Source organism: Gymnodraco acuticeps, unplaced genomic scaffold (genome assembly GCF_902827175.1).
Source record: "Gymnodraco acuticeps unplaced genomic scaffold, fGymAcu1.1, whole genome shotgun sequence".
NCBI classification, from domain to species: domain Eukaryota; kingdom Metazoa; phylum Chordata; class Actinopteri; order Perciformes; family Bathydraconidae; genus Gymnodraco; species Gymnodraco acuticeps.
In genome coordinates this window covers 2873656-2895124 of record NW_022992177.1, presented here as the reverse complement: position 1 = coordinate 2895124, position 21469 = coordinate 2873656, and the positions used below count along the sequence as shown (strand labels likewise).

Below are 21469 nucleotides of genomic sequence, written 5' to 3'. Positions count from 1 at the left end.
TGACAAGAAACTCAAGAGGAGGTGGAGACAGATTCGTAGAGATGTCGGTGAGTGTTGTGTCTCCAGCCAACATGGAGATCTCTGTCTCTGAAAGTGTGAAAGTGTGAAAGGTCAGAACTGTAGCTTCTATGTTTTATAACCTGAAGCTAAAAAGAATAGTTTGATGATAAATTATGAAAATATACTAGTCTGGTATCTCATACTATGCTTCTCCCATAATTTCACCGCAAAGCAAGGGCCGCTCCATGTTATTATGCCCCTTACTAAACGTAGTCACACATTTTATTTTGTTAGACCTTCTACAAGCTTCATGCTGCATGCCACTGAACTGTCTTACAGACCAAAAGTTAGTGATTAAAAAAAAACAAAAACATTATTTTCAGCTTTGCTGTGTTAGAAGCTGCATCTGAGACATGTTCTGTTTTTCTTTATTACTATTGTTGAGTGACTATCCTGGTTATTTATTTACCTCAGATTAAATATACAATGGAGAAAGGATCCAAACATGGCTGAGCTAATAAATAATATAAAATATAATTACATATGTTCCCACTCATCCTCCCAATATGCAACACTCACTGGTGTTACCTCGTTGATATACTGTATTTACAGTATTGTTGTCAGCATTCAGCAACATAACTGGGTGCCACCCATGGGAGGCACGGTCATAAAAGTTAACTTTTAAATGTTTAACAAAGCAATGATCTTCGGGAAGCAATTCTCTCAGGTCACTGCATCTGTAAGGAAATGGTAGAAGGGGAGCCAATGGCTGGCAGGATGTTATAATACTTTGTTTTAATTTGTTCTCTTTATCTTTACTTTTCATAATCTTAATTTTTAAAAAAATCTAATTTGGTGAATGTCTATATGATGTGATTTGCACTTGATGTTAATTTGTCAGTCTTCACATAAAAAAAAAGAGCTATGACTTTTCAGTGAAAAACAAAAAATGCACTCATAGGCATGAAAGTTCCTCCGTTGCTATTTTTCTTACTCATAACAATCACATCCTGCCTGAGGCTCACATGTAAATAAGTTGAGGTAACTTTAACTTACAAACTATAGGTGGTTGTTTCGCCTTTAAGAGTTAAGAAACTTGAAACCTTGTTTGCGCAACAATCAGTGCAGCTCACAGCCGCCAAAGTGTCTAGACTAGCACATGATGGTAGTCAGCCAATGGCTCCACCGCTCTCCTCGGGGGCCCCGTGTGTGTGTGTGTGTGTGTGTGTGTGTGTGTGTGTGTGTGTGTGTGTGTGTGTGTGTGTGTGTGTGTGTGTGTGTGTGTGTGTGTGTGTGTGTGTGTGTGTGTGTGTGTGTGTGTGTGTGTGTGTGTGTGTGTGTGTGTGTGTGTGTGTGTGTGTGTGTGTGTGTGTGTGTGTGTGTGTGTGTGTGTGTGTGTGTGTGTGTGTGTGTGTTGTGTGTGTGTGTGTGTGTGTGTGTGTGTGTGTGTGTGTGTGTGGAAGCGGGGGGAGAGAAAAAAGAGAGAGGAACGGAGAAAGAAAGGGATCTGGGCTGCAGTTTGGTTTAGATCTGAGTCGAGAAGCAGGAGCGCGATTCAGCTTCGGATTGATCCTCTCCGTGTACTATCAGCTGCTCGCATGGATATTTTGTTGGGATTGTAAAAAAAAAAAAAGAAGTGCACTGACATCTCAAGAAGACGACAAGGATCCTGATTTTTAGTGCATTTTCTTTGGGATTAAATCACCTCGAAGTACCTCATGCTATACGTGCCGGTGTACAAAGTAGATACGAGCTTGTTAAAAGTACGAAACTGTTCCAGGCTGCGAGTCGCCGTCTTGGTTTGAAGGCTACTGGCTTTGGATTATGTTTCTAAATATACTATGTTATGTTATTATGTATTCTGCTTTTTATATTCGTTCGTAACACACATATAAACAGTCAATTCCGCAGCAATCCTGGATAATAAATCTCAATCTCAGCCGTTTGGTTATTTACAGCATATTCGGCTAAATGAATGCATTTTGATCGCTATGCTGCAGTGCATTTATTGCGCGGTTTTGTCGTTGTAAATGCAACAAAATAGCCTTTTCTCTAATGTTGCGGGTTTGCCACCAATGCTCGTCAGTCGGCTGTGCAGGCATTGCACGGCATTTCACAGACATTAATGTTTTGCAACGACCGGAGAAGTATCTGTAATTTTCGGATATCCGTACAAGAATAAAACCCTCTTATAGATTTTCAAGTTGTCGTATGTTCAGGACGAAACGCTCAGGTCTTGTGCGGCGACTCTGGAGAAGCCGTTTGATCCCAGATAAAGAAGGGGAAGATGGAAATGGCAAAACTAGTGACGGCTGTGGGGACGATCTGTTCGGAAACAACCCAGAGAAAATTCCCAAAAGGGAGCTCGGACCGATGACCCCTAGCGGGTCTCTTGTAGGGGACATAGGGGGTGTGTGCTCCCGCATCCCCGTGGAGAGCAGCGGCTTGGGAGTCACGTCGGACCAAGATGGGGGTGCAGTGTGCGTCCAGGAGCAGGGGAGCCCCCGCTCCATACAGGACAGAGAGTGCAGGACAGTGACGTGCTGCTTATTTAAAGACCGGGACCACTCCGAGTTCAGGGGTCCAGACACGGCTCAGGGTACCAGGGATCCGGGGTCGTGTCACTTCGTGCTCAGGAGCCTTGGCCCCCGGGAAAGCTGCTCTCCCGAGGCGCAGGAGGCGATGCCACGCACAGTGTTGGAGCAAGAACTGAAATCAGCCACATACTCTCTGTTGAAGAGGCTAAAGGAGAGGGCGCTGGATACCTTACTAGAGGCGGTGGAGTCCAGAGGAGGGATGCCCAGCGACTGTGTTATGATTTCCCCGACAGAGCTGAGGTTGGGCGGCCATGTGGCATCCCCACAGCTGCTCGTGTGTAAACTGTACCGCTGGTCCGACCTCCAGCACCCTGCCCAGCTCAAACCGCTCTGTGAGTGTAAGAGCTTTGGGGCCCTGGACGGTCCTTCAGTATGCTGCAACCCCTATCACTACAGCCGGCTCTGTGGGCCAGGTAAGAGCACCTGCCAGAACACACACACTGTCCTATTGTAGCACCTTGCAGGCCTAGCTAGATGCTCCTAGAACCACCAGGTAGCCCATTCAAGAGAACTATAAGGCATCAGGGTTGGTTTTCTCAAATGTAATCATGCATGCTCCCATATTTCCTTCTGAACTTGCTTGTCTCTAAACATAGAGAATCATCATGCAGATACATCTCAACAATCAGGCCTATTATGTCTATTTGCCAAATTATTTGAAAGAGAACTGAACAGGCCATATTGCCTTTAACCTTTCGAGATTGTAAAAGTGTAAAGGGCCTTGAAATATGTTCTGAAAATCTTTCCCTATCACCATGTTTTATTTGTCTGGTATTGTTCAGAAAAAAGGCTGGCCTTTGATTAAATAGTTAATAATTACTTACTAAGTTATCCTTACGCAAGGTGAATAATAAAATACTTGGTCAGTATGGCAAAGCATACATGTACCATAGTCTACTTTTGTTTGCTAGTTTTCGTTGTCTTGACTACGTTTGGTATATTCAGGAAAAACAACAAAATGCATGCAAAATATTGAATATGTATTATTGTTTGTCGCTTTCAAAGGTTTTAGTTGCCTTGGAAGTTGTGTTTGAAGAGTTTGGTGCTTTACCAGTGCATCTCCCCTACTAGCTTGTGAAATCTAGGCCTTTTGATGAAGGAGAATGTTAGTCTGGACTGCTGCTGTGCATACAACTTGTTTTAGCTTAAGGTATTTAATGAATTCCATAATAACATAAAGTAGACATGACATCTTTAGTGTGTCTGAACATATGTATGCTTTCAGAGTAATTGTCAACACAGCCATTTTTGGTTCTTAACTTTGTTTCTTGCATGGGTATTGCCATTTATAGGCCGATTATCAACAATGTTTGACATGAATATGATTGTTTAGACTCAGTCGATTGGACCGGGTGTCATAGGTCAGTTTAGTTGTTGTGGTTCGAGGATTGAGCTTTATTTTCACAATCAATAAGCTATCTATGGCCGAACCTCGCTGACCTATATTAAACAGATTCAGTTTTGGCAGGGGGCTAGCCTGTGATTTGGCAAACCTGAAACGCTGGGCCACTCGACCCCACTGACTCCGAGAGGGAGAGGGGCACATACCCCATATTGGGACTAAGGCTCGTAGTAGACATAGCTCACATGCGTTCATGCGTGACCCGATAGAGCTGGTATTTCTTTCATGCTATTCAAGAAGGGGGACTTTGAATCAAGACCATAATCACTGTTTTTTTTACTTTGTTTCAAATTGAGAAATAAAAATATGGAATTATGAGACAGATATTGAATACATTAATTAGATTTTAGTTGATAAACATTTAAATCCTTAGTATAAAAAAACACCTCAACAAAAGAACCCTACATGTATTGTTAAAGCATGCATCTACTTGAGTTTGATTTTAGAATGATTTGAAAATGAACTACTGGTCTGGATATTGTGTAAGAGTTTTAAAGAATAGAACAGTCTGTAATGTTTGACAGAGAGCAGGGATTGAAGTGGGCAAAAACGTCTTCCTTTTATTTTGCCAGTCATTATGCTTTTCGAATGAGATCAGTTTCAAGTTGCGCTTTAAAAGCCCTTTTGTCCTAAGGAGGTCCCCTCATGCTATTTAGGTGAAGGAGTGGTGATAATATACAGTTTGCATACTACTGGCGCCAGACTGACTAGCTGTGTATCTGAGTGACTGAGTTCAGATCCTAGCAATTACTGCCGCCACTCTTAAAGGACCCGCTGCTATTATGCTTTTCTCCTTCCCCTTTTCCCTGTAGGCGAGGTCACAGTGTGCTCACAAAGTTTTCTTTCCTTTGTGCTTTTCCTTCTTGTGCAAGTTATTCTCCTTGTTTCTCCTCCTTTTTTATTGGACATAATAAAGGTTTCTGAACAGAATAAAGTTAAAAAGCAGAGATTTACTCTGATTCTTTCAACTTCTAACTGCATAACTAAAGTAATGGTTAGTCTCTGTAGTTGTTGTAATGACTGCTTTAGTTCAATAATACATGCTTAAAAATAGAAAATAAATGGTGCTCTTTTGGCTTTATTAGCTGTTTAATGAGCTTTTAAACAAAATGATTAAATTCTGTAGTGCAGACACAAAGCTGTGAGACTTGAGATGTTGTCGACTTTAAAAAGTGTTTCAACTTTTGAGTTATTGGTTGATGCCTTTACGATTGGCTTGGAGTTTGTTGTGTTGGCAAATTTATTTTTGCTTTTATGAACTCATTACTGTCACTATCACTTCATTCAAACATAGTTTAGAAAACAATGTTTGGTCACCTTTGAATTACTGTAATAGGAAATGAGATATAGAAGTGCAAAGAAGCGTTTATACTGTATGTGCTGCAAGTTTTTTTTTACTAAACAGCTTTGTCAGCCGCTTTACATCACGGGCATTAAACTTGTTAACACACAATTATTTTATTACAGTGTATAACTCAATATATTCAAACAGTGCTAAATAAATATCCGTTTGATCTTCTTAGACCCCAAAACTGTTACTTCCTGTTAACATTGCACAAATATGACCCTCTCATGTTGAGTCTGTTGATTGAGTTTTACCTTTCTTTCTTTTAAATTGCATTTCATTCCTTTATTAGGTTATTTACTTGACTCTTTTTTTATTACAGAATCACCCCCACCTCCTTATTCGAGGCTTTCCCCTAATGAAGAACACAAGCCACTGGGTAAGTGACACAGATGAGCTTTATGGCACCTGAAGCTTTCTACACCATCTTTAAATATTGTTTCATCTTAAGTCTGCTATTGATATTGATCCTCAGTGTTATGACTTGTAACCATGTAGATGTCAGACTGTAATTACTTGATTCATTATCGTTTTCATTCATAATTACATTAGGAGCCTGTAAATTGCATAGGGCACGGTCAGTCTTTTGTTAAGGCTCTGGTTTAACAGGAAGAAAAAGTAATAAAGCTCTGTGAAAACTTGAAATGGCTCTAATTGGGAACAGTTACTGGCAAACTGCATGGTAGTTTTGAGATGAGACCAAGGCCAGAATGTGGCATGATGTCAGCATGCCAGCCAGAGCTAGTGTGGGTAATATGGCGTGGGCAGTATGTTCTGTGGGTTGCTAGGACTTTGGAGCCTGGCTGCTAGCTGGGGCTGCAAGCCTGAGTACAGCTGAGGTTTCTGGCAGCATTTGGGGGGATGTCATCAGGTAAAGCCTGTTAGAAAAGTTGCCAGGTTATCCACTATGGGATGAAGCCAAACGTGGTGTTAATGGTTTTCAAATATAATATGGAAAACAGGGGATGTTCCAGTTGAAATGAAGATGTACACAAAGGAAACAAGTTCTGACTAGCTGCAGATGAATAATTTCTGTTTTCCTCCCCACAGATCTGTCAGACTCCACATTGTCTTACACTGAAACTGAGGCAGCCAGCTCACCAAATATCACACCAGGGGAATTCTCAGGTGGGTGTGCTTCTCCAACTCCTCGCCAGTCTCCAAATAAGGAGTTTATATCCGCAGTGTCTTACACTGATTTTAGAAATGAATGATTACCCAGAGGAGCCACTCTGTAAATACTGAAGTCATTTATCCAACAAGTAGAGATGTACATTTTTGTAGTGGTCATGTATTTGTTGGTTTGCATAGTACACAACATATGTATATTACATACTGTGTATTACACTTATACTGGCTGTTCAAATGCTGTGAGCAGCAGAAGTGTGCTTTGACATCCTGTTCATGCGTTTGGTTACTTTAATCGTTTAGTGGCATGTATCAGAAAATAAATCCTCTTTGATTATGTTTTCATGGATACATGTGTGAGCAGCGGTTGGGCTCATATAGTGACACATTAACTATCCTGGATAAAGAGTTACTGTATTACTAAAGAAACACAACTTGAAAAAGAGCTTACAGTTAATGCGTCACATGAAGCACTCTGTTTGATTAAAACAGATTATTGATGATGAAATCATCCATGTGGTAAGGATCATTAATACATGGATTAGGGGTTTTGCTTTTTCCCTGAAGTATGCTTAAAGTTGATAGTTTGAGTAATGAAGCACATGATACTGATGTTAAAAAAGAGATACGTGTCTTCCATGCTGATGTGTTTGCATGTCTCTTCATATAGATTTAAGTCATTATAATACAATCTGTAAATCACCATTTTCACATGTTATTAAATCACAGAGCACCTCTCATGTTCAGTGCGGCATCATCCGGTTTCTTCTGGCTTTGTAATGGTTAAAATGTGAAACAAATAAAAGTAGGTATAATTCTTCAGAGTGTACTTCAGCAACAGTTCAGCACCCTTCTCTGCGTAGCTTTTGAGTGTTTTTGAATCAACATGTGAACTTATGAGGGTAATTTCATTTAGCTGTTGCACTTTATCTCTTCTCATTAAGGGCCATTAGGAACAGTGGGAGCTTTAAAGATAAAGGTTTCATTGTGAGCGCTGCAGAGGTTCAGCGGGGCGTGTGTGTTGGCCACAGAGCCGGCCTCCCCTCCTCTGTTTTTCTTTCAGAAATATTTGAGTGGGATCAAACTGTAATAAGATCCAAGCTCACTCAGAAACACACACAAGCACACATAGTTGTTCACATGCATGTGCGCAGACACTCGTACAACTCTATCAGGCCTGGCTGTTAGTGGGCTGCAGGGAGGGGTGGGCTCAGGGAAATGGAGTTGCTCCTGTGAATGAGGCCACACCAAAGGAAGCGAGTAGAAACAGTCCTGTCCTCTGATTTGAAATGAAACACTCCTTTCTCATGGCGCAGAATGAGCATATATCCCCCCCCTCATACTAGGGCCACAGCCAACATGCACAGTATCATGTGGACTGGGACTCAGAGCCCTCATTTTGCGGCTTGCAGGGAGCAGCATTTCCTGTTAGAAGGTCTGCCATGGCTCAGAGGCCCGGCCAGTTGACATGGCTACCTGGCAGTGAAGTATTCAGTCAGCAAGGGCCCCCTCCTCCCCAGTACACATGCTGTCACCACCTCAGCATGGCCCGGCGACACTCCCTGAGTCAACAAATGAGGGGCTTGTCAGAGCGCGCACCACAATTCCTCAGAGACTGTGGTGAGGAGGGAGGATCTAGACACGCTAGGCTTTAGTTTCTTCCAACTGTGTTGCTTGCTGCTTGTACAGGCCTGGCCAGATCACTCTGCATTGGCGGTGACACACTCAGAAACTCTTGGGACTTGGGAAGGAGAATGACCAGGGCTCGACAGGATGGTGGTTTTCCGTGCTGTGAGCTAATTTGTGTAGCCAGTCAGTCTTTGATCATATGGCGTTTGGACCGTATGATGTTGTTTTGGATTTAGATACAAAAATATAGTGTCCATGTTGAGTGAAACAAACCGTTAACGTCTTGTCAGCGATAGAGATCTTCCACAAAATATTTTTCAAGCATATTCCACCATAAGACCGAGAGCCTGAAGGCATCCTTATGAAGCCCACTTAGTTCTGCTTTATCACACAGGCATGTAATGCACATTGTCAAGTTATCCTGTGTTTAATGCGTTGCTGACCTGGAGATGACTTTCTCTGTGAATCCCCCTGAAGCTCTGGTAGAGAGAGGGTGACTCTCTGTTTGTAACCGGAGTTGTATGGGATCCAGACTCCACCCCTCGTGCACGAACAAGTAAACCTCTTAAAAGCAAGTCTGGGGGGCACTTGGTGGATGGGTGGGGTGTAGTCAAATAATCAACTACAGTTTACAGACCAGGGCTACAGAAATACCCAGTGAGCATTCTTCTGCTTGGTTTAAGCTCGTTCCTCCACATCAACCAAGATTTTGATTATATTCAGTAGAATTTGAAAAGTAGTTTTCTTTCTTTGCTTGGTGCCGTGTTTATGAGGTACATCTTTAAATCAATACACTAAGTTAATGTTAGAGTTGCATTTAAGTGCAGATACATTTCATTTTCCCCTTCTGGCTGATTCTTGCAGTTGTTTAACATGTTAAAATGTTCCTACTCATGCATTCCTAAAAATATTCCCCATGTGCACACTATTGTATTACACTCTGAGTGTAACGCTAATACCTTCAGTTACTGTGTGATCATAGACATTTGAACCCTTCACAGTGTTTTATTTAAACGTGGCTGTGAGGGAGAGATACAGCCCCACCATGGCACTCTGTGATATCTGTTTACGTCATGAGCGGCCCCAGCTTGCATTCACAGTATACCTCAGCACTGTGTGTGTGAGGGAATGTGCCTTTGCTGGTGCTGCCCTCCCAGTCTGCCCGCACACCTGTTTCCTCACCGCCTGGGCCTAGTCGTGTGGTCATCAGAGTGAAGCCCTTTGAAGTGGGTCTCATTGCTTCCTGTATGACTGTCTGAGGGGGAGTTTTCCCCCTACACTTTGACTTTATTATGTCAGTCACATTGTCTCTGACTTTGGGGGCTCTTTATGTTTGTCACTTCTTCATTATAATGCTGCTCTTAGTGGGAGGAGGCTGAATTGTAGTCATTAAATATATGGTCTTTTTCAGAGCAATTGTATTGAAAATAATTGTGCACAATACATGACAGGCGTTTCGACCAGTGTAAGATCCTGAATGCTGGGTGCCTACATTCTCTAGTCATCAGAGGTGTCAATCAACCCATTTGTCAGCATGACACTTTGTGTATTTGCTCATGTTGGTGTGATTTGCTGGACACAAAAACAAGTGACCTGAATAACTCTCCTTGTGTTATGTCTTCTCTCTTCCTGAAATTGATGGAAAACCTTAACTGGAGGAGCAGAAATATTGAAAGTTGATAGACATGGATTAAACAGAGTGCTCTAGCGCCTACTGGAGGCATGAGGGCATCAGCAGGTATTCAGGGTTCCCACAGAGTAATCATACAGTGCTCTCCTCCGTCTGCCTGCCTGTCTCTGGAGGAAAGGCCAGTGCTGTCTCTGTGGATGTCTGGTCTGCAGACTGTCAGCTCCACTCTGCTATTGACTGATTATTCCAGGCAGAACAAGGCAGCTACTAGATGGATGGGAAGGGCCTAATGTGAGTCACGCAACAGATTGCTCAGGGACATTTCAGTATACAATACATAGATCCAGGGACCACAAACAGTCTTTTATGTTTAAGTTTCAGTTTTTTACTCAGGGTCCTCATACAAGTCCAGATGCATGCCAACATACATTCACACGCAAAGCTAATGAAATTGTAAAGTCCATACTAATCACAGTCCGCCCGTCTGGGTCAGGAAGAGGCCAGCAGTAAGTGTCTGTGTCAGAGACAGTGGAAATGCATGGAATAATTAGACAGTCTAAACACAGACGATGCTTCTCTTGATTAAAGTAGATTAGACTGGACCTGTACTTGTTGATCTGACTTTGAAGGCATGTGATTCCACTTCTGGCTCCAAACTAATTAAATGGCATATCTACTGTACGCATCTGAAAAGATTTGGGATAGATTGCTAATTTGCCTTGAACTGTCTTGTTATGTTGTGTTTTTCCATGCTAGTTAATCAATTCAGTTTGTTGCAGTATTTTGGATATGTTATGGATGGCTCTTTTAAGTTATGCACCATTTTTCTTAAAGGATCCTTGATGACATATTGTATGTAACATAATTTACAGCACACATCCATAAATGATTATAGCTTTATAGCATCAAATGCTAATAATTGTAGTCCTTCTCCTTTAAGGGTTACTTTAAAATGTAGTGTTTTGAGTAGATACAGTATTTCTTTCACACTGTGCAGACATGTAGCTGTCTTTATGCAACACCAGTACCCTGACACCGCTCTGCTTCCCATGGTCTGATGAAGTGTCAACTGCATCAGCATGTTAGCGAGGTCCCCCTCCCCACCTTGAGGCATGATCCCCCAGACCCTAGAGTGATGCAGCCCGGGCTCATCTCCCCCTGCTGCCTGGCACATGGCCTCAGGTTTCCACCGCAGCCCTGAGTCTTCTCAGCGCCTGGCCGCCCACACTCCCTCAGGAGCCCCAATGCTCCAGGATACGGGATGTGGAAATAATGTGACTCGAGTGCTTCCACCCTGCCTCCCGAAATTAGGTTTTGCGGATTGTTTATTTGAGGGGAAGGAGGCCTCAGACAAACATCCTGTTTTAAAATGCTGCCTGGGTTTTGTAGCGGTGCAGGGCGGTGAATTGCCCCTTTGACAGCGGGGGGAGAGGAATGTTGAAGAGAAGGCCAGCATCTCAGGGGACATAAGGGGGCTCTCCTCACCCATTTGTCTTGTCCAGTTTGCAGAGTCCATTTTTTTTTGCTGGGAGCAGAGGGTTGCAGCTATACATCCTGAAGGGTCTTGTGCTCTATTCTCTCTGTAGAGCCTGTACCCACAGTCCTCGTCTCAAGTATCCGTTCCTGTCCTGGGAGGCTGGCTTCCGTTTCCCCTTACGTAACACACATAGAAAAAGAGCCATTGATAAGAGCGATAAGGCCATTTTTCATTTTACCTTTCTCAGCATTGTTAGACTCAGAAATCCACTTTCAACCTATTTTCTCAGGGGTTATGACTTTGAGGATCCTCAGCAGATTCCTTCATGTCTACAGGATCCATTGGCTCACTAATTGAACATGTTGCCAACAGCGCAGGCTAGAGTAATTATGTTGTTGAGTTGTCCATCTCTCCGTAATTCCATCAATGCTGTCCATGCGTCCCATCCCTGTATCTCAGGAAGACAATAAGGGAATTTCCTGAAATGTTGTTATGAATTTAGTGGTCAAAGGTCAAGGTCACTGATATCTGACCAATCGCCTTTTTGGCTATAACTCAACCTATGCTTATGATGTAAACTTGCAACTGGGTAATGGAGGCATACAACCACAAGGTGGTATTCATAGTTGAAATGAATCTTGAAGTGTGCCATAGATGAAGACAGGGTACTGCAGTTGTCTTTGTGTTGAGATTTCTTCACACAAAAGTTGCTATAAGAGTTGATATTCAGTCAGAACTGGCAACACCGGGCCCTAGATGTGGTGAGGTAATGTGACCTCTATGTGCAGAGTGAAAGCCATGCTAATCTAAAGCAGTCCTTGGAGAGGCCTGAAACCCCTTACATGTCAACAGAAACTAGCCTGCTGAGCTTAGTATTTATCTGTCTCCTCTTGGCAAGCCAGAGTGGTGCCAGTGCTGCCGGTTGTTTGACTAACTTGTGAAGGGCTCACAGATAAAGATAAATCTATAGCCTCATACATGACTATGTGTCTAAGCTCACAGTGCTGCGCTTGTCATTTGAATTTACAGAGTGTACTGTGCTCAGGATGAGGTGGACTATGTTTCATTTTAGGGCTTACCGCACAGATAGAAAGTGCAGTCTGTAGAAATAACAGGAGGTGTGCTCAGGCTATAATTTCTGCCCCATATTCTACCTTAGCAAACAAAGTGAGTGAGCTAATCTTGTCATGTGCTCACAGAGGGCTGCACCTACCATCTTCTCGCTTCTCACCGCAGCACCGCACCAGCCTCCACCAATAGCTCCATTCATTCAGCTCAGGGCAAAGGGTTACAGCAACAAATAAAGAGCGTGTAATGCCATTAAAAATGTAAGGAATGTCCAACTGTTAGTTTAGTGTTTTAGTGTGCCTCCTCTCAGCCTTGAGAGGGGGAACAATACTCCATTTGAGCTGGCCACTGTAAATGTGCTAGCCTTGCAACGGCTGGCAAGCAGCAGGGAAGGAGGTGCCAGTTTCTGAATGCTGTTTTTATTTTCTGACCATTTTACCCACAATTATAAATCCAGACACTGGAAATCAGACCATAGGCCTAAATCATGGCAGCCATGATTTAGGCCTGTGGTCTGATTGCTGGCAAAAATAGATTTAAGATTTGTTTCCCTTCCTCCCTAGAGGAGCATTGACAGTTGTGCCTGAACCTATGGCTGTCAGTATTTTTAAAACTCAGAATAGCCAGCGCATTCTTTGAGCCTCCAGAATGCTGTGTGTGGATTAGCTGTAGGGGCCCATGTCATCCGACATCTCTACACAAACCTTTTACAGCCTGAGGGAACAGATAGGAGCTCATTGTTGATTAGTTGAGCAGTACATTTCAAGTGTATCAAGGTCTGGTTAATTTTCTCTCTACTTTACATGTGTAAGAGACAGGGATTTTTTTTCTCTTTCCTTATCTTGAACTTGATCTCCTGTAGCTGTATCTTCATTCCTATCCCTTGTCCTAACATGGGGCCGCGTATGATAGACATCGTTTGGAGCCTTTGATCTTGTTCCCAAAAGAGGACGCCTTCTGAGCAGAAAACCTTTATTTTGAGCGATGGTCCACCAAAACCCCCCCGATAAAACAGAGTTAACAATGGCTCAGAGCCTGGTTCTCACCTGGTATTTTGTTTCCTGAGCATGTACAAGTATGTATGTCCTCAGGTTCTGTACAAAGCACAAGTTGACAAGGCAAATGATGCAAGTAGTAGTTATTACAAGTCATAAACATGTGAACATTCTCATTGATTAACTTCCCCAGGGAAAATATATCAGCTTTTGTAGTGTGTGTTTTACTTATCTCCTATATTTGTGTGCATTCTGAAGCCTTGCCAGTACGCAGTACGTGCAGCCAGGCTGTCACATTTCAGGGTACGGTTTAGATTAGAGGTCTGGCTGAAGCTTCCCCCTCTTCCCCTCTCTGTGACTGCCAGCACATCATTTACTTAATGAAATCCTGCCATTCCCTTTAGCTTCAAGATTGTTTGCAGATGTTGACAGCGAAGGACTTAGTGAATTATTGGAAATGTTCACTCCTGCATTTTTAATGAATGTCTTGCTTGTTGTGAACGGGCTGACTTGTCGGAGATGGGGGAAACAGTTGTCTTTGTTTGGGGAGCTGGTGTCTGGATGCCCGCAGTGGAGCAGTATGGGTTACAGCGCAGCAAGTGTTGTGATTGAAACAGAAACTCTGGTGCCACATTATCCTGACAGAACACATTCTCCTCACAGACTCTGATCCACTGGGCCGATCAATAGAAAACCATTGTTGTAACGGCAACTGTGTCCATCATAGCTGGTTCACTTCGCAGCCCGGTGGAAACGAAATACCTACCTTTCGCCTTAAATTAGTCAGACTAATATAACTCGTAATAATAGAGTTACTTGTTATTGTTCATTTGAAACCAAGCACTCGACAAAGCTTGAGTATGAAGACCAGCTAAAGTCAGTATTCTCAATCAGTGTTCGTTTCAACTCTAAATAAGAAGAATCCAATAAAAGTATGTAAAAGTATCTTAACACACAACCAGCAATTCCTCTGTCACGTGTGATGTAGAGTTTTACGCCAAATGGCACCCTTAAAGGAGACATAAAGCAACCTTCTAGCTGCACCCCCACCCCCTGCACCCCCACCCCCCACAGTCCTAACCAGAGTAGGAAGTTAGGAGGCACAGCGAGGCGAGGAGGGGGGAGTTCAGGAATGTGCAGGGTCTCCTCTGCTCTAACGCTGCAGCCTTCTTGGCTCGAAGCTCCCTCACACACACACACTCGCAGACAAACACACACACACACACACACACACACACACACACACACACACAAACAGATAGGTTGTAGGAGGAGGTGAAAGGGCACAGCCACCCAGCAGGATGTTCGCTGAGTGTTTTGCTTTCTGTGCTCTCTCAGACGTCGCTGGCCTTTAACGCCACCCGTAGATATGACATTTACAAACATTCCCCACAGTTTCACAGAGCTTGTACATGCCCTCAAGGACTCTAATAGGCCTCACTTGCATCACCACCATCACTTGAGCTCTGTGTCTCTGACACAGTGCAGACCTTTGGAGGAAACTTTGAGGAAATGAGCAGCACATTCTCTTCCCCTCGAAAAAAAGAAAAAAAAGACTCCCTCAAACCCTCTTGCTCTCGCGCCCAGACGGCTCCTTTATATTAGCTTTCTGTGCTTTTTACACCCTCTGCTGTTTATTGATTTATTTTATGGATTCTGTTAGTTATCTGCTATCAAGGGTACAGCACTTTTCCTCCCTCACGGGGTCATCCCGAAACAGAAACAGAGGGAAAGTGGAGAGGAAGTGGATGACAATGTAAAGCATTCCCATTGTGACCAGCCAGGCTTGGTGGCTGGATTCAGTTTCTCCGGCTCCCACAGTGATTTCTCCCAGCACGTATCTCTCTCCCTCTCTTTCTATCTTGCTTTTTCTGTCTCTCTCTCTCTCTGTCTCTCTCTCGGCAGAGAAAGGCCAGACCTCAGGGAGAAAAATCCATAGACATATAAGAGCAGCTCCAGTTAGCGTGTCTGTCTGATAAAGCCGACTTTGATGGCAGCGATAGCCCAGACGCCAGCCTAAATGTGGCCAGCTCAGGGGTTAGAGTCGGCCTGTAGGAACCATTGTCTGCAGAATTAAAGCCATGACTCTGAATAGGAGGGGGACGCTTTTGCTTTCGTTCAACTTTGCCGTTTTACTTTTTTAAAGATGGTTAAATCGAAAAAAGTATAGGGGGGTGCACAGGAATGCAGAAAGAAAATAATTTGTTTCTGAATTTTCACACACACGACCACAAAGTAGACACACACACACACACACACACACACACACACACAGGCATACACACAGGCATACACACAGTCCTCATGCCCCCCTCCTCACCACCAGCCCCTATCAGTTCATTGGTAGAGTCTAATAGCTGGAGGGGAATCTAATCCTTGGCACAGGATGAGAGACTGCTCCCACCCCCCCCCCCCCTCCTCCCCTGGCTGCTCTCCTCCCCTCCACTGCTTAAAGGGACTCGCTACAGTGTTTTTTTTTCTTCCTCCTTTGCAAAGTTTAGCAGTAATGAGTTCATCTGTGTTTGCAGTCTCTGGATTAGGAGAGATGAAGCATAATGGAGGTGGCCCCGGAGCCTGGTGGGGAGATGTTAGCACTGTTGTTTGTCTGCCTGTCCCTGACACTCGGCCTCCCATTTATATCACTCCAAGGCTGCGAGCCGTGTTTACCCCGGGGCAGCTCTTTTCTGCTTCTCCCTCTGCCCTTTTTATCCCCCTCCTTTTCATGCTGTCTTTAAAAGCATTACTGGATGATCATCAAGGATTGCCATTGAAACTTTCAAGCCCCCCATTTTTGTGTACTTAGTAGTAATTATCCAGACTCACCCTTGAGTGCAAGGAACTCGTAGCGCGGCGATCTGCTTTTTTTCCATATGTAAAAGGCTTGGGAGGGTTCTGTTTAACATAGGCTGATTTAAGGGTTGTGTTAATGGAATGTTGCTCTTCTCTCATAACAGAGAAACATAATATAAAAGATGTAATCATAATCAGTATAAGCCTTTTTTGGTCGGAAAGATTCACAGTACATTATCTTCAGTAGTGGAAAGTAACTAAGTACATTTGTTAATGTTTTGTGCTCAGGAACTCTACTTCATACTCCAAGACATTCATTTTCATTCAATTTGATCTATATTATCTTTAGTTTAGTGATATTTTCATTGCATGATTTCTTACTAAAGTCAAGGATTTTAATTTGTTCCTTTTCCGCTGATTCTCTACTTGCAATCTTATTTAAATGTTATGTAAAATCAATACACAGCAGACATTCTAGTCAGATATTATGCAGACACTTGAGCATGCCTCCGGGATCCAGCACACTTATTCTGTGTTTGTTATCAGACATCATGTCCTGCTTTTGATGCTCTGAATTCCTCCAATCAGACAGGCCACAGGGAAACAGAAAAATCAACATTTTACATGGTTTCCATGGAGCTCACGCCTTGTTATGGAAATCAAGCTCTGCACACTAAATGCTTTTTGTAGTTGCTAAGTGTTTGTTAAATATCTCTGTTGACTGTGTGACTGTACTGAGACACGCAGTACGTGCATATACAGGCGTCCAAGGTTACTTTTTATCCACTAAACATGAGAGTGGGCTTGTTATATTATGAATGTCGCAATCTGTTTACTTATTTCTTGAGGCGTAAGGGAAAGCCAAACAGATACTTATCATCATTTATTTATCATATTGCTAAGAAAAATGCTAACTGCTTTATTCCATGTATATCATTTTGTCCGTGGAACATTTTGTAGACCAAACCGTTTCCTCATACCTACATTTTTTCTTTTACCAGCACATTCAGTTGGTTATGTAACGCACCAGTGTTGATTAACTCCTTCACGTGTGCAGATCATTGCCCCTTGGCAGCAGGAACAGGAAGTGCAGCGGCCATACTGTGGCTGCATCCGTTGGCTCTGAGACTGACGCTAAGAGGACAGGCTTTTGAGAATAAAATAACAATAATAACATGCGCTTCTATTCTAATGGGTAAACGGAGCTGTTAAAAGGTGGCAGGGTTAAATGGATGCAGAGCTCCAGTAATTGCTCCCAGCCTGTCATTTCTCCGCCCTGAGCAGACCCTCTGAAAACCAACATGGAGTCTCTTAGAGTTGGGTGTCTTTGCTGTGGTCAGAAGGGAGGAACACACACGCACTCCCTTCACCGCCTCATATCTGGCTTTGAGGTTTGCTTTGAGCCTTGGCCTGGCCTTTTTATGTATCATATTCTGGTCATGTAATAATAATTAAAGCTGGCTTCCTAATCTCTAATATCAATTTGGAAACGATGAATAAACATTTACAGACAGATCCAAACATCGCTGAAAAAGCAAGGCTTCCTTGAAAATCTCACGGGGTGATTAGCAGAAGGCAGCGTGAGCTCTGCAGTGGAGGCCACCGTTGCTGTGGTGATGTTGTCCAAACAGTCTGCCCACTGGTGATAGCTCTGCTCTGTTAAAGAGATCCTAATGAGTTCTTCTCTCAGAGGCCTTTACCTCAGCACCCCCACCTAGCCAAAACACACAAGACCAGGACAAAAACACGCCGGCTGATTTTCCTCCCCGGCCGAGCAGACACATGTGCGCACAGGCACACGTAGACGCTTAACACAACACAGCGACAGGAAAAGGCCTGGCTCGCGGTGTGCTCATTGTCTTCCCTCAGGCTTAACATTTGATACATTTCCAAACTTTGTCCTGCTCATTCCTCTTCCTGGTCCTCGCAGTCTCACTAGCTTCCCTGGTTCCAGGCTACGTGTGAAAACTAGACACTATTGACCACTAAATTGCTTTTGCTTTATTCTTCCCATCTGAAAAGGAGGAGACGGTAGCCATTTCCTCTTTTGTGTTTGTGTGCACAGTTTCAAAGTGAGTTTACCTTGATGTGTGGGCTCCATTTGATTTGAGACAATAGAGGGCCGTAAACAAGTTGGGGCTGAGTTCTTTGTGAGGCCGAGCCACGCTGAAGTAAAAGCTGAGCTCAGAGTGGAGGAGCCGAGTGTGGAATTCACTAATGGCACATGCATGTTTGGGCCCCTGAAGAGAGAGGGTCATTTCAGCCATCAGTGTGTGCGCAAACACACAGAGAGCCTGTCTGCAGCTCCCCCCACCCCCACACATCCCCGCTCACTCACTCTTTTCCTCCCCCTCCTCTACACAGAGCCTTGAACCAGCAGGCGTTTTGTCTGTGCAAGTCTGGTCAACGTTTTTGCTAATCTTTGTATAAACTTTACTAGCGTGGGTCACTCAGCAGAAAGGTTTAGTTGGGTGGGAGGTGAGCCAGGCATTTTGTTGCTGTGTGGATCTACGACGCTCCACCTTAAAGGCGTTTGTTAATGGGGCGGGCGGTCATTAAGCCCTGAGAGCAGAGAGACTGAAAGGAATGAGGCCACAGGCCCAGGCTTTAAATCCTCTGTGCCAATAGACTCTCTGAAGCAAAATAATGGCATCACTCTGTGTGTGAGTTAATGGGAGCTGATAGCATGAAGGCTGGGGGGTCAGCGGGTCACGGGCTTGTGCTAAGTTGTCAGGGAGCTGAATGCCGTCCCTGGGCCCACAGCAGGGGGAAGAGCTGGGTGGAGGGGGAGGGGGACCCCCTGCCTGGCCCTCTCCCGTCACCCCCACTCGTGTGGAATGTGAGGAAGACGAGGGAAGAGGAGAAAGAGGCACCCTCCTGCTGGAGAAGCAAAGGGTGCAGGGACGGATGTGAGATCATGGGACTCTCTGTGCTTTTTCGTCCTCTTCCACCAGCCCCTCTCCTCGTAACACACACTTTATGAGCAGTATAAAAGTATGACAGCTCTGAGCAGCGTGGACCGAAGCAGCCTCTGGAAGAAGTCGGCAGGCCTGTTTCTGTTCACTCTGGTGAAGATAGAAGTCCACCCAGGGAGCAGTAACTCACTGTGGAGTGCTGAGGCCTGTCACTGGAAAGAGTTCACAGACTGCAGCCATGAAAACTGAATTAACAAGCTGATTTACTGGACAAAGATGTTTAGCAATGGGATGCCAACTTTGTTCCACTGTAAAAAAAAAAAAAAAAAAAAGTGTTTGTCTTAAGTAGTGGCAAAAAAAACCTGCCTTTTCAAAAAGTTGTTTGTAGATTTCTAATTTCCAGTACCAACACACTACTGCAAGAAGTGATTTGCCAATTTTCAGTGGAAACACTGAGTGTGATCCTGAGATATTTTTTAATAAACATGATCTGTTTTCCAAGTGCATGAGTGCACTGTGTGCTGGGTGGTCAGCGTTAAATCATCACAGTGCCCTCTTGAGGAAGAGGAGAAAACTGCGTGTGAGTGCGTGTCCGTTGGACGGATGTGCATGCACTGGTATTTATACAAGGCTTAGATTTCAATACAGTGCCTCCTTCAGTATTTATAGTGTGGCCATCTGCTCTGAACAATAAAAAGAGATAGTTAATCCCTAAAAAACTCCAGCCTTCCTTTTTACTAGGCCTGTTTGCCTGTGTTTATGTTTTGTTTAATGACCGTCCCTCTGTCTCCTCTAGATGCCAGTATGTCGCCTGATGCCCCTAAGCAGAGCCACTGGTGTAACGTGGCGTACTGGGAGCACCGCACGCGCGTGGGTCGCCTCTACACCGTGTACGAGCACTCCGTCAGCATCTTCTACGATCTACCTCAGGGCACGGGCTTCTGCCTGGGCCAGCTCAACCTGGAGCACCGCAGCAGCACCGTTCAGCGCACACGAGGAAAAATCGGCTATGGCATCCTCCTCAGCAAAGAGCCGGACGGCGTTTGGGCGTATAACCGCAGTGAGCACCCCATATTCGTCAACTCCCCGACCCTGGACGTGCCTAACAGCAGGACTCTGGTGGTGCGGAAGGTGATGCCAGGATACTCCATCAAGGTGTTTGACTATGAGCGCTCGTACCTCTTGAGGCACAGCACGGACGCTGAGCTCTTGGACGGACCCTACGACCCCAACAGTGTGCGCATCAGCTTTGCTAAGGGCTGGGGCCCCTGCTACTCGAGACAGTTCATCACCTCCTGCCCCTGCTGGCTGGAGATCCTCCTCAACAACCATAGATAACACAGACGGACCCCACAAACTATCCCAAATATCATCTACCTAGATTTAATATAAAGTTTTATATATTATATGAAATATATATTATACTTGTAAATACGGAGTCATTTTTACAATGTAATTATTTATGTATGGTGCAATGTGTATATGGACAAGAGGAAAAAAACGGAAAATGCACTTTGGCTTATATATATTATATATATAAATATATATAAAGATAAAGAATCTTTCAATACCAACTTAAGATAAGATAAGAAATTATACAGCTAAATTAGGATGAGCCTGGATTTGGTGTATAGTTTTCATATACTATTAATATCCAGACGAAAAGCTAACACCATTCACACATTGATAATAAAATATTCGCATAATAATTCTCTGTTTGGTCTGCATCATTAGCGCTTTGTTTACTATATGTTCAATATTCTCTCTGATCTATTGTCATTATATCTCAACAAATCTACTAGTATCCTAAGGAATTCAGTAGACTCAACCTCACCTGGTATTATTTGTCTAAAATACCAGGCATGCACAATATGGATGTTTTATCAGCTGATAACAACAGCCCATACTTACCTGCTTCTCATAGTTGGTTTAAATGCACACCTGGGGGAAAGAAAGGCTTGGATGTATTGAGCAAAGATGGGTGATTTAATATTTGATGTCTCTAAACTTACCAAATCTAACTGCCATCACTATTGTTAACTTTTCTGAATCTACAAATGTAAAAACAACCAAATTCTAAACAAAGATTATATATTACATAAAAAAACTTGTATTTCATATCGCACTGTCTCCTTGGGAATATTTCAACACCAGGGATGACTTGTTTTGCTTTTCAGTCAGCATATGTATTGCTGGCCAATAACGTATTAGCTCACATTTAATTATCGTTATACATAATTACCTAAATTCACCATTATGAGCCAATCAGTTATTAACACAAAATATCCCTTTTAAAATTCCAACCCTCACAAATGTCGGTATACCACCATGTTTTATACACATGAATTAAGGTATATGTCGTGTGGCACTTTACATTTTAGGCGACAGGTTGGTTTGCTTTTTGCCTAATCAGCCTGGGATTAGATGGTATAAAGATCAGAGTTGAACTTGTACTCTGAGCTGTGATTTCACTGTGTTCAGTCATTGTGGAAA

General features: G+C 43.6%; 1 protein-coding gene across 1 annotated transcript; it reads left to right on the top strand.

Moving 5' to 3' along the window:
- Positions 1-1501: 1501 nt before the first annotated feature.
- On the top strand, positions 1502-21083 carry smad6b (SMAD family member 6b). Its single transcript, XM_034204820.1, has 4 exons — positions 1502-3010; positions 5667-5723; positions 6395-6472; positions 19773-21083. The coding sequence occupies exons 1-4, from the start codon at positions 2212-2214 to the stop codon at positions 20312-20314; spliced, it is 1476 nt and encodes a 491-aa protein (XP_034060711.1). The 5' UTR covers positions 1502-2211; the 3' UTR covers positions 20315-21083.
- Positions 21084-21469: the final 386 nt, after the last annotated feature.

Bases quoted from the DNA above. Each gene is read 5' to 3' on its own strand.
- smad6b (XM_034204820.1), top strand. From the start codon at position 2,212: ATGTTCAGGACGAAACGCTCAGGTCTTGTGCGGCGACTCTGGAGAAGC. The intron at 3,011-5,666 runs GTAAGAGCACCT...TTTTTATTACAG, and splicing joins CAGCCGGCTCTGTGGGCCAG to AATCACCCCCACCTCCTTAT. The intron at 6,473-19,772 runs GTGGGTGTGCTT...TGTCTCCTCTAG, and splicing joins CACACCAGGGGAATTCTCAG to ATGCCAGTATGTCGCCTGAT.